This window comes from Carcharhinus amblyrhynchos, unplaced genomic scaffold (assembly GCF_965287045.1).
Source record: "Carcharhinus amblyrhynchos unplaced genomic scaffold, sCarAmb.v2.hapA chromosome_107, whole genome shotgun sequence".
In the NCBI taxonomy this organism is placed as follows: Eukaryota; Metazoa; Chordata; class Chondrichthyes; order Carcharhiniformes; family Carcharhinidae; genus Carcharhinus; species Carcharhinus amblyrhynchos.
This window is the reverse complement of record NW_027649847.1, coordinates 269285-282500: the sequence shown is the minus strand read 5'-3', so window position 1 is coordinate 282500 and position 13216 is coordinate 269285. Positions and strand designations below refer to the sequence as shown.

The 13216-nt window shown below is 48.2% G+C and overlaps 1 protein-coding gene across 3 annotated transcripts in view; it reads right to left on the bottom strand.

Moving 5' to 3' along the window:
* The window catches only part of LOC145338607 (glycerol-3-phosphate dehydrogenase [NAD(+)], cytoplasmic-like), a 42444-nt gene that overhangs the window by 4629 nt on the left and 24599 nt on the right, over window positions 1-13216 (bottom strand). Inside the window, exon 8 of one of the 3 annotated variants that reach the window (XM_080182985.1) lies at window positions 10468-11688. The exons of 1 other annotated variant lie outside the window; for it this stretch is intronic. In XM_080182985.1, coding sequence (XP_080039111.1) covers window positions 11592-11688 — 97 coding nt within the window. In that variant the 3' untranslated portion in view covers window positions 10468-11591. Of the gene's footprint in view, window positions 1-10467; window positions 11689-13216 lie in introns of those variants that run through there. One more of the 3 variants, XM_080182987.1, reaches the window with a different exon arrangement.

Below are 13216 nucleotides of genomic sequence, written 5' to 3'. Positions count from 1 at the left end.
TGAGATGCGAATATATTTACGTGTGTGTGTTTTTTTTAAAAGAAAGCTGCTGAATGCATTAAACTGTCTCTTGAAGCTTTGCGGGGAGTTAAAATGTGGGAGGGGGGGAGCTTTTAGAGAAGGTGCTTTCTTCACTGTTTTAATTGCTGACGTTTTAAAATTGAGAGATGAATTCAACTCTTAGTAGAAATGAGACAAAAAAAATGTTTGCTTTAAAGTGAAATGTTTCGATTGAACACTTTTATAGTTTTTTTAAAAAAAATAGACGTTTGGAGAGAGAGAGCGAGCGAGAGAGGCAGATGCAATTTTTTTTCGTAAATCTAGATACCACAGCTTTTTAAAAAATGTGTTAAGGATACACTTTGTTGCCGTCGTGTTTTGAGTTCTATTTTGTGCTGAAGATAGTCTTTATTTGAATTTGTTTTTTTGTTTTGTTACTGAGTGGACATGTTTGTGAAGAGACTTTTTTTTTTGTTTGCCTCTGTTTTGTAAGATGAATGCTGTTCATTAGTGTCGGTTGAAAGGCATCAATTTTGGAAGAAATGGGTATCTTGCCATGTCCCAGATGTGGCAGAACACAAAGCTCTGGTCCATCGGAGTTTTGAGATTGGACCAACTGGGCAGGAAGAAGTTGAGGTGGGGATACCAAGTTGACCCAAATCCAGGAGAGCTGTGTCTGTTCACGTCAAAATAGTGGGGAGTGGGGGGAGGTGGTGGGAGCAGGACCCCGCCTCCTGCCACCAAGGAATGGCCAAGTTGACAAAACTAAATCCACAATGTTTTTGGGCTTGTGGGCATTGAAAAGTCCTCCCGATAACCAGGGAGACCACCCCTGTAACACGACACAATTGGACAGGCCAACTCGTGCTGGGATTCAGAGGGAAAATTGGCTTATTCAAAGGACGTTTGCCAAGATACAGGGTCTCCACTCCCTCGCCAAGGGCTCTGCTCCTCACTTTGGTTAGAAATGCAGCCTTTCGAGGGATTTTCTCAGTTTGTTTGGGTTCTCCGACAGGAGGAAATGAGAACTCTTCCCCCTTACCCCCCCACCACTCTCACCCCACCCCACCCTGGACATGGCACTTAGTTGTTGCAACTGCTTTTGACATCTAAAAAAAATCAACAAGACATGTCCCTTCCCCCATCCACTCCCCCGTCAAACCTCCTCACCCCCCCCCCCCCCGAACAAAACACACACATGGGTGGGGGAAACTCTGCAATCGAACCGTCTCACAGTGGCGATGTGGGGGGGGGAAGAGGGCCAAGATCTCACTGAGCTTGGGTGTCTGCAGATGGATGGGCTTCATCAAGACGGGAGGCCGGTTGGGTAGCCATGCGGGGGAATCCCATTTGCCGAGCTCACTTCCGAGGCAAAAGAACCACTAGAAGGCTCCGCATGGCAGTGGAAAATCCTGCTGGCCTCTGTCCCTTTGTTCCGAGGGCCCTGTCCCATCAGAGCTACAGCCTCGCTGTTCCTGCGAAGCTGTTCGCCTGAAATTGGTGCCGACACTGCCTAGATCCTAGTTAGAGACAAGACAAACTGACTGGGTGCTTTCAGAGAGTTTTATTTACCAAAGAGTTACAAATCCATCCACCAGTCATTGAGGAAGCTTTATTATCTCCACTTTATTCGTTTTGCTTTTTTGTTTGGACCTCACTGGACCAGTTTCACCGTTGTGGTTCCTCTAAGTGCACCTTGTTGTACAGTATGCCTTGCTGCTGGTTTTCTGTGGTTCATGACTAGAACCATGAAGGAAATGTATCACTGGTTATACAACTACCATCTCACACATTCACTTGCCCACACACTCACTCATTCATTCACTTTCACCCACACACATACACATCAAAATGTACTTTGAAACTATGAAATTGTTGACTGATAGGGTTTTTGGGGGTTTTTTTTTTGGAGGGACGGACAATTATTTGTAACGCGGCCCAGGGAGGTAACAATCCGAGTCATCCATTACTCTAAATCTGATCAATTCCTGGCTAACCATCTCCAAAACACTTTGGGTCACCAAGCGGGCCACGTTTTAGTCCCTAACCACATACACGATCTAGCCTAACACTTCAGTGTTGTCCTGATTGGCGGAAGACGGGGGGAACATGGAGACCAACTAGGCCCGCTCCTCTCTGCCATCTTGTGGCCCTATTTTGAAAGCAGTTGGGGCAAGTCGGGAGGGGGGTGCTCCCCAATAGTCTTCTTTCCCTCAGAATCATCAAATCCGTACAGTGCAGAAGGAGTCCATTCGGCCCATCGAGTCTACACCAACCACACTCCCACCCAGGCCCTATTCCCATAATCCAACATATTTACCCTGCGAGTCCCCCTGACACGAGGGTCAATTTAGCCAATCCCCCTAACCTACACATCTTTGGACACTGAGGAACAATTTAGCATGGCCAATCCACCTAACCTACACATCTTTGGACACTAAGGGGCAATTTAGCATGGCCGATCCACCTAACCTACACATCTTTGGACTGTGGGAGGAAACTGGAGCACCCAGAGGAAACCCACACAGACACGGGGAGAATGTGCAGACTCTGCACAGACAGTGACCCAAGCCAGGAATTGAACCCAGGTCCCTGGCGCTGTGAGGCAGCAGTGCTAACCACTGTGCCACCCCAATGCCACTGCAGATATAAACAAAAGCTGCGTCGGCAGTTGTCCAGCTCCACTGCTGTTTGTGGGAACTTGCTGTGCGCAAACAGGGAACGACATCATTGGTGCCAGCTAAGAGTGGCTTCTGAACTAGGTTGGGACCGAACTCGCGAATCAGAAATTGCATCAGCGGGAATTGCTGGTGATAGGCCATGGTTGCTTCAAAGTCTCTGGAAGGCCTTCTTCACCAGCCTCCAATCCTTGTCTCCGTGTAACGTGGCTGCAGAGTCCAGGACTGTTCAGCCATTTTGGTATTTCTCATTCCTGCCCAGAGGAAAGGGACAATGCGATACAGCCACAGCCCCTGTCACAAGCCATTCTACACAGAAAAACGTGGAAAATAGAAGCGGGAGGAGGCCATTTGGCCCTTCGAGCCTGCTCCACCATTCATTTTGTTCATCAAATTCTGATCCCGCGCCCCCCCCCACATCCCCTTCCTCCTCACTCTGTCTAACTCCAGCCTTGTTCGCACAAACTCATTCTTACCCAGACCACCTCCCCACTTCTCTCCTAAAACCTGCAGCCTTTTAAACCCTGGGCCTAACTGTTATCTCCTGACATCACCCCTCTTGCCTATTTCTTCAGCCTTGGACTATAACCTTTGACCTTTATCATAGAATCCCTACAGTGCGGAAGGAGGCCATTTGGCCCATCGAGTCTGCACAGACCACAATCCCACCCAGGCCCTATCCCTGTATCCCCATGTATTTACCCTAGCTAGACCACCTGACACTGAGGAGCAATTTAGCATGGCCAGTCAACCCAACCCGCATATCTTTAGTCTGTGGGAGGAAACCCACGCAGACATGGGGAGAATGTGCAAACTCCACACAGACAGTGACCCGAGCGCGGAATCGAACCTGGGTCCCTGGTGCTGTGCGACAGCAATGCTAACCACTGGGTGTTGCTTTAGGGCAGGATTTTCCAGCCTCGCTCATTCCAAAACTGTAAAATCCCACCCGAAGTCAACGGACCTTTCCACAGTCTGCCCCTCGCCTGCTCTGATTCCCGAGTGGGCGGGACAGTAAAATTCCGGCCTTAATCTTTCACCCAAACTTTCTGCTGGAAACTCCATTGTTCACGACTCACGGAAATGGAAGTCTGTGTCAAAAATCTTGGCTGTTCACAATCTGTGTTGAGCTCCCTAAAGTATGTTGCACACGCCACATAGAACTGGGGTTGATCGAGAGAGGAAACAGGAGGTTGAAATATAGTTCATCGCATTACTTGCCCTGTCCCTCAACACTGACCCAGCCCTCTATTATTTCATTCATTTAACTACCTCACAAATGCAGGCCCTTCATTGAAATTAAGCTCCCCCGCCCTCCCTCTGCCACCATTTCTGAATCTGATGACACCACATGTCCCCTCTTGTCCGTTCGGCCTTCATTTTCAGGCTGCCACTGTTCCCAGGCTCCGCAGATTCCATTTAATCAGTCTTCGACTTTCCTTTTAACTTTATCAGGAATTTCATAGTTTCAAATGATTATCTGCTGCTGTTAAACCATGCGAGACTGTAGTATAGGGTTGTGAGTTTGTCTCCTAGCAACTGTCTCCATCCAACAACCACAATGCAAATGTTACTGCTTCTTGCTTCCCTTGGTGTTGAATTGGTCCCCTCCACCCACCCCGTCAAATGTGTGCTTTAACGAGGCGACAGATCAAACCCCAGCAAAATTGGCGAGGTAACAATTTGGTGAAAGTTTTAAGGGATTGCTTGTTGTGTCTGTGTGCTGTCAAATCGTTCACAGTTAGTGAGGGACCTCAAAAGCTCGACTGGAAGGCTTAACTTCAAAAACTGGGCCCACAAGGCCTTCCCTGTGGAGAAACCAGACAGATTCCAGTGTCAAGGTGACCTTGACGCAAGTCCTCCACACCCTTCATGAGTCAATGTCGAACCCACCTTGGGCAAGGATACCCCGGGGTGGGTGGGAGGAGGGGGGGATGATGTCCCAGAAGAGGGTAGCCTCTTGGTGGGACATTGAAGTCCTGAAAGAGAACAGACAGCAACCTCAAAGCTTCAAGGACAGAATTGTCTCCATTTCCTTATACTTGTGAGTCCCTGGGTCCTTTTCCTTGTCCAAGGATGAACAAGGAACATTTTTGTAAGTATCTACTACCTTCTCCTCCCTCCTCCCTCCATTACTCAGAGCCAGAAGTTAGCACGAATACAAGAGATGCCTCAGGGGAACCTTTCTTATTTTCTCTCCCAAAGCTAAGTCATCCTTCCTTCCAGCCACATCCCTGCAGCGTGTTGGGACTCGCATTGCAAGAAGCTTCTGTGTTGCTATTCAACAGCGTGGCCCACCCATACTCTCACCTTTACAGAGTGAGGGCGGGCAGGGGGTGGGTGCGAGTGAGGGCGGGTGAGGAAGAGTGAATGGAGAACGTGGTTATAGTGAAATAGCAAATTGGGAGTAAAGTGCACCATTAATGCGTTCTGTAAAATTAGTCAAGTATCTAAATCCCAATGTTGGCAATTCCACAGATAAAACATGCGGTTAAAAATGGAACAAAAAGATTTTACGGCCTCGCTCGCCCCGAAACCGGAAAATCCTTCCCATGGTCAGCCCCTGGGCGGGTGGGATGGTAAAATTCGTCCCAGAGGGTTGGGAACCTGACCGAAAATGGCTGGAAATGAACCCACTTCAATCCCCACCTTTTTGCCATTGCGTTTGTATTCCATATGAGTTTAAAGCACACAATCTAAGGGTATCAGAATGGTTTAAATTTCAAACAAGTCTATAACTCCAAAAACACAGTCACAGCGGGGGAGGTCGGAAAGATTGGGAAACATATATCTGGGAAGGCAAATATTTAATTCACAAATTGATGGGGAAACCTCATTTTTTTTGCAAAGACAGGCAAAGGCCTGGGAGAGATGTCGCCTCGGAAGCTATCTCTGTGTGACAGTCACGTTGCTTCCCATTGGAAGGTCCAGTGTCTCAAATTCTGCCTGTGGTAAATTGGCATCATCTACACAGCAACAGCCAGAGAGGGTGGTGTGAAGGGAAGCAATTGTTATTCCGTGAGGAACTTTGTACGAAATGTAATAGATTCTCGGAAATGATCGGCACATTTGGATAATGTGATGTACTGCCTTTGTTTTGAGAGGAAAAAAAATCTGTATGGACTGAACAGAAATTCTATTAAATGGATTATTTTTTTGTCAATTTACAATGTCAGCACTTGGTCACAAGAATGCAATGTTCCTCTCTTTAGTTTTGTGGCGTTACCCACCTCTCCAGTGGGTTCAGGCTATTTATTTCATGGGGATGTGGGCATCGCTGGCAAACCCGGCATTTATTGCCCATCCCTAATTGCTCCTCTGAGAGCAGTCAGCCACATTGCTGTGGCTCTGGAGTCACGCGTAGGCCAGACTGGGTAAGGACGCAGATTTCCTTCCCTAAAGGGGACATTTAATAATGCAACAAGAATCGATCATAGAATCCCTACAGTGCAGAAGGAGGCCATTCAGCCCATCTAGTCTGCACCAACCACAATCCCACCCAGCCCCTATCCCCATAACCCCATGTATTTACCCTAGCTAATCCCGCTGATACTAAGGGACAGTTTAGCATGGCTAATCCACCTAACCCGCACATCTTTGGACTGTGGGAGGAAATTGGAGCACCCGGAGGAAACCCATGCAGACACGGGGAGAACGTGCAGTTTCCACACAGTGACCCAAGCCACAAATTGAACCCAGGTCCCTGGCGCTGTGAGGCAGCAGCGCTAACCACTGTGACACCTTGATGGTCGCCATCACTGAGACTAGCTTTTCAATTCCAGATTTGATTGCTTGAGTTTCAGTCCCGCTGGCTGCTGTGGTGGGATTTGCACCCATGTTCCCCAGACCATTAATCTGAGGCTGCTGGGTGACATGTCAGTGATGTCATCACTAAATTACCATCTCCTCTTCAGCCACTGAAGCTGACCTTGAACAATACAGTCAGCCTTGGCTAACCAGGGGTTGTGGGAGGTATGGGGCGGGGGGAGGTTTGCAGGGAAGGTGGTTTTGGCCTCAACTACTTTCTGTGGGAGTGAATTCCACACATTCCCCACCCTCTGGGTGAAGAAATTTCTCCTCACCTCAGTCCTAAAAGGTTTACCCCTTATCCTCAAACTATGACCCCTAGTTCTGGACTCCCCCCACCATCGGGGACATTCTTTCTGAATCTACCCTGTCTAACCCTGTTAGAATTTTATAAGTTTCTATCAGATTCCCTCTCACTCTTCTAAACTCCAGTGAATATAATCCTAACCGACTTAGTCTCTCCTCATATGACAGAGCTGCCATCCCAGGAATCAGCCTGGTAAACCTTCACTGTGCTCCCTCTATAGCAAGGACATCCTTCCTCAGATAAGGAGACCAAAACTGCAGCCTCATGAAGTGGAAGTAACTCCAGGCTGAATCGTGCAGGAATCTCAGATGAATCGAATTGATGCAGCTTTTTGATTCCACGCTTTGGTTCCGGCTATGAGCACCTGGCGATGAACATCTGGCTACCTCAGCTTCTCAAGGAGAAAGAAGAGACCTCAATCGCCTCAAACAAAAGGCCAGTTGGCATTGAGAAGTGCCAAGGGGGTGGGGCCAGAGGGGGGCATGGCCTATTGTGGGGAGACCTATGGCGGGGAGATCGGTGGGGGGTCCCACTGCTACCGGTGGCAGAGGAAGGGAAGGGGGTGATCGTAGCTGAGCATCAATGTCGGGGGGGGGGGAACGGGGTGAGAGGGTCGCTCTGTGTTGGGGGAGTTGGAGGGCGGTTTCGGGATTGCTGATGGGGCTGGGAGTCGGGGAGATTGCGCCTGTGGGAAGGGCAGGAGTGGGGCTGGCCCGCAGATGTGTGGAAGGTCAGCAATCGGGGCGGTGGGGTTGCGGGGCTGGCCAGCGATTGGGGGGTGAGGGGAGGGTCAGTGTGGGAGCGAGGCGGGGTCATGGGCTGTCCAGTAATCGAGAGTCCAGCAGAGCGGGGCAACTGTGCATTCACCAATCTCGGCACTTTCAGAACGGTGCATGTGCAGTGGCTCACTCAGCACTATGCTGCCAGTCGGAATAAGTCCCAACCACTGATTTCTATTGAGATTCACGCTTGGGTTCTCTGCAGTGTTCAGAGTGTGGGAGATTCATTTTGATACTCCCACTGAAAAAATCCACTGCATTTACTCCAGTTTTAAAGCGAATTCAGCACTTAAAATTTTTCTGGGAGAATCCTGGCCATTGTTTCTTATGCGCTATCCAGACAAAGCATACCATTCATAGAGTACATAGGGGAGAAGGAAAGGAGTGTGTGCAGAATGTAGTGTTACAGTCATAGCTAGGGTGTAGGGAAAGATCAACTTAATGTTTTATTTGATTTATTATTGTCACATGTATTGGGATACAGTGAAAAGTATTGTTTCTTGTGCACTACACAGATAAAGCATACTGTTCATAGAGCACATAGGGGAGGAGGAGAGGACAGGGAGCAGAATATAGTGCTACAGTTACGGATAGTGTGTAGAGAAAGACCAGCTTAATATTTGATTTGATTTATTATTGTCACATGTATTGGGATACAGTGAAAAATATTGTTTCTTGCGCACAAAACATACCGTTCATAGAGAAGGAAAGGAGAGGGTGCAGAATGTAGTGTTACAGTCAAAGATAGGGTAGAGAAAGATCAGAAATGGATTATTAGAGAGTTTATAAGAGCGTTCAGTTTTAAAAACGTGGAACAAGAGTAAAAGATGGAATTAGAGGGTATGCTGGGGACAGCTCACAAGAAGTCACTTTGCTCCAGTGCTATCTTGAATTTTTGATTGGTATATTACAATGATTCCTTCTACAGACTGCATTTTGAAAAATGTATTTATGGGATGTGGGAGTTGTTGACTGGGTCAGGGCCTTTTGCCCATTCCTTGTTGCCCTTGAGAAGGTGATGGTGAGCTACCTTCTTGAACTGCTGCAGTCCTGGAAGTGAATGTACCTTGGCACCCTCAACACCCACTCCCTCCACCACCGACGCTCAGTAGCAGCCGTGTGTACCATCTACAAGATGCACTGCAGCAACTCACCAAGGCTCCTTAGGCAGCACCTTCCAAACACACCACCACTTCCATCTAGAAGGACAAGGGCAGCAGATACCTGGGAACACCACCACCTGCAAGTTCCCCTCCAAGCTACTCACCATGCTGACTTGGAAATATATCGGCCGTTCCTTCACTGTCACTGGGTCAAAATCCTGGAATTCCCTCCCTAACAGCACTGTGGGTGTACCTACACCACATGGACTGACTGATGTCCAATAACAATCCTGGAATTCCCTCCCTAACAGCACTGTGGGTATACCTACATGTCAGGAACTGCAGCGATTCAAGCTGGCACCTCACCACTACCTTGTCAGGGGGCAATTAAGAATGGGCAATAAATGCTGGCCTAGCCAGCAATACCCTTGAAGCCAGGGAAACTGGAAATTTATTGATGGTGCCAATGCGAGAGTGCCTGGACTTGGAAATCAGTTTTCACTTCATCCTTTGGCACTTCTGAGGTGTTCTGCTGGAATTGGTGGACCCTCTTGACACTTTTTTGCAGACCCTGAAGACAGTGCTTCCCAAATATATGCCTGGTGTGACCCCCATTTTAAGGTCTCAGATGTTGTGTGACACACCCCCAGTGAAAATACGGAGGGGAGGGAAGGAAGGGGTGGGTGGGGGGAGTTTCCTGTTGAGTGGTGTGTGGGGGAGGAGGGAGGGATGGGTGGGTAGGGATGGGGGCTCCTTCTTAGAGAAACAGGAGTTAAGCATTGGGGGAGGTGATTAAAAGACAATTTAGAGAATAAGGCCACACCCGTCAGCAGAAAAACAGAAGCAGGCATATTTAAAGGGACCTTGAAGCTGGCAGAAATCAGTCCAGGGTGGAAGCGGGGCGGGGGGGGTGGTTACAACCCACAGTTTGGGAAATCCTGTCCTTAGGACCTGTAGAAACCCCATCCCTTCTCCAACCCGCCTTCAAACTGAGAAAGCCTGTTTTACTTGACCGAAATTTAGTCAACAAATTTAGCCAGGTGTAAAATAAGCTTGCTTTGAAATATTTGGTAGCACTGCTATCTCACAGCGCCAGGGACCCGGGTTCAATTCCAGCTTTGAGGGGGGGGGGCGCGGTGGTCACTGTGTGGAGTTTGCATGTGCTCCCCATGTCTGTGTGGGTTTCCTCCAGGTGCTCCACACTCCAGAGATGTGTGTAGGTTAGGTGGATTGGCCATGCTAAATTGCCCCTTAGTGTCCAAAGATGTGTAGGTTAGGGGGATTGGCCATGCTAAATTGCCCCTTAGTGTCCAAAGATGTGTAGGTTAGGTGGATTGGCCATGCTAAATTGCCCCTTAGTGTCCAAAGATGTGTAGGTTAGGTGGATTGGCCATGCTAAATTGCCCCTTAGTGTCCAAAGATGTGTAGGTTAGGGGGATTGGCCATGCTAAATTGCCCCTTAGTGTCCAAAGATGTGTAGGTTAGGTGGATTGGCCATGCTAAATTGCCCCTTAGTGTCCAAAGATGTGTCGGTTAGGGGGATTGGCCATGCTAAATGTGCGGGGTTGCATGGATAAGGCGGGGGGAGAGAGCCTGGGTACATACTCTGTTGGAGAGTCGGTGCAGGCTCGATGGGAATGAAAACTTGAAAGTGAAATTTCGTAGTGCTTTCAGGCCACTGGTGCCAGGAAACAAGACAGGAGAAATGTCCTTTCGGGAAGGAAATCTGCCGTCCTTACCCAGTCTGGCCTACATGTGACTCTAAAACCACAGCAATGTGTGGTTGACTCTCAACGGCCCTGAGTGGGTTTGCAAGCCACTCATTGCAAGGGCAATTAGGGGTGGGTAACAAATGGTCAGGACAGCCCATAAAAGAATTCAAAAAACAACTTTTAGTCCAATCACTTCATAGTTTATTCATAGTAAGTTTTATAGTAAGGTCGTCACCTATGATTAACTGTTCCTGGAGGTTTCATCACATGACCCTTCACACCCGTCCCACTCCAGCCATTAGTTGGCCAACACATCCCATCCTTGTGACAGTCTGATCTTTCTGTGCCACTTGGAAAGCAGAAAGACTCAGTACCCAATTGGACGATGCTCGACTGTCAACCAAACAGCCTCTTTTCCCCCGTTTTCAATATTTTTATATCTGCTGAAGAGAAATGGTCAAAGAAAATGACCAGAGAAAATCTCATCTCTTTGAATGTCCGGATGGTTTTTTTAGGGTTTCACACAGCAAGACCCGATCGTCAAATTCCTGGAGACTCCAGGCCAATCCTGACCGGGTTGGCAACCCATGATGGCGTCGGACTGCCGTTGGTTGATTTGAGTTGCACTGGGGTTAATCCGGACGGATCTGGTGGAGCCAATGCCAAAAGTCCCTTTTTTTGGCACTGATTTAGGATTTTAATTCGCCTGAATGCGGCCCCCGTCCGCCCACGATTGTCAGTGCAAGATTGCACCGGGGTACTGGTTAAGAAAAGCTCTTCAAGTTGTGTTTGCTTTCTTCAACAAGCAAGCAGTGGTCTGCACAGTTCTCATATCAAAGGGTCTTGAATTAACTCACGGAATACTTGAAAGAAAAACTGTCGCGTTCTGTTACCCTGCTGGAAGATTTAAGCTGATTTTACACAAAGCTCGAACCTAAACTTACCAGTATGACTTCAAAGCACACTTTGGGACAATTTCCTGTTGGCATCCAGAGCAGAAACGCTATCCCCAAACACGCACATTTATATATCTTTTCTATATATATATATAACTAAAGCGATAACTTGCCTCTTTCTGTGCAAGCGAATACAAGAATTGCCAACACTTCAGTGCCTTAGACAAGCACAGCTTCAACACGCTTGTATTCCATCAATTTAATGTTGATGAACGCCCACCATTGTCTGCTCCCTTGATGTTGCGTTAATTACTGGTGTTCTGGGTGGTCCTGGAGACACGGGATAAATTCAGAGATTGGTTTGCATTCGTAGCAGATTTGGTACACAGCAGTGAACAGAGGGAATCTGGATAGGAACAGAGAATTAACAAATCAAAGGGAGTTACGATAACATGGTGGCACAATGGTGAGCGCTGCTGCCTCACAGCGCCAGGGACCTGGGTTCGATTCCGGCCTTGGGTCACTGTTCGTGTGGCGTCTGCACGTTCTCCCCACATCTGCGTGGGTTTCCTCTGGGTATTCCAGTTTACTCCCACAGTCCAAAGATGTGTAGGTTAGGTGGAGTGGCCATAATAAGTTGCCCTTTAGTGTCCAAAGACGTGCAGGTTAGGTGGATTAGCCATGCTAAATTGTCCCTTAGTGTCCAAAGATGTGCAGGTTAGGGGGGCTGGCCATGCTAAATTGCGATGTGGATATGCCGCTGTTGGACTGGGGTAAACGCAGTAAAAAGTCTGACAACACCAGGTTTCAATCCAACCGATTTATTTGATAGTAAAGTCACTCGCTTTCGGGTTAGCCCCTTCGTCAGGTGAATGGAGAGTTCTGGCCTCAGACAGAGCATATAAAGCACAGACAGTTTACAGATTACTGATTAGAATTCTAATCATAGCGGGTGGGGGGAGAGGACCTTGCAAAGGTCTGTTGACCTCAGGTGGGATTTTTCTGCCCTGTATCTTTTCCCTATAACCCTGCAAATCCTCCCTTCAAATAATGATCCAATTTTCTTTAGTAGGCCTTGCTTGTCCCTACCTCCACCACCCTCAGGCAGTGCCTACCGGTCATAGAATCCCGACAGTGTAGAAGGAGGCCATTCGGCCCAATTGAGTCTGCACTGACAACAATCCCACCCTATCCCTGTAACCCCACATAGTTACCCGAGCTAAATCCCTCCAAACTAGGGTCAATTTAGCATGGCCAATCAACCTAACCCGCACAACTTTGGATTGTGGGAGGAAACCGGAGCACCTGGAGGAAACCCACGCCGATACGGGAGGGATGTGCAAACTCCACACATATAGTGACTCAAACCGGGAATCGAACCCATATCCCTGGTACTGTGAGGCAGCAGTGCTCACCACTGTGTTGCCTTTCTTCTGGTTGTGCATGTGTAGGAAGAATCCCACATTGGTACCAAGTTGGTCATTTCATGATCCTGTGATGGTTGCAATGGGACATAGAAAAGTGTTGACACTGAGGTTACAAGTAGGCACGCTATTGGGGCAGTATAGAACATAAGAACATAAGAAATAGGAGCAGGAGTAGGCCATCTGGCCCTTCGAGCCTGCCCCGCCATTCAATAAGATCATGGCTGATCTGTCGTGGCTCAGTTCCACATTCCCGCCCTCTCCCCATAACTCTTAATCCCCTCTCTTATCAAAAACCCATCAACCCGCTTCTTGAAAATATTTAGCGAGGCAGCCTCCACCGCTTCAATGGGTAGAGAATTCCAGAGATTCACCACCCTTTGAGTGAAGAAGTTCCTCCTCAACTCCGTTCTAAACCGCACCCCCCCTTTATCTTGAGGCTGTGCCCCCTAGTCCTACTGTCTTTTTTGAGCGGGAAGAGTCTCTCCACCTCTATCCTATCCATCCCAT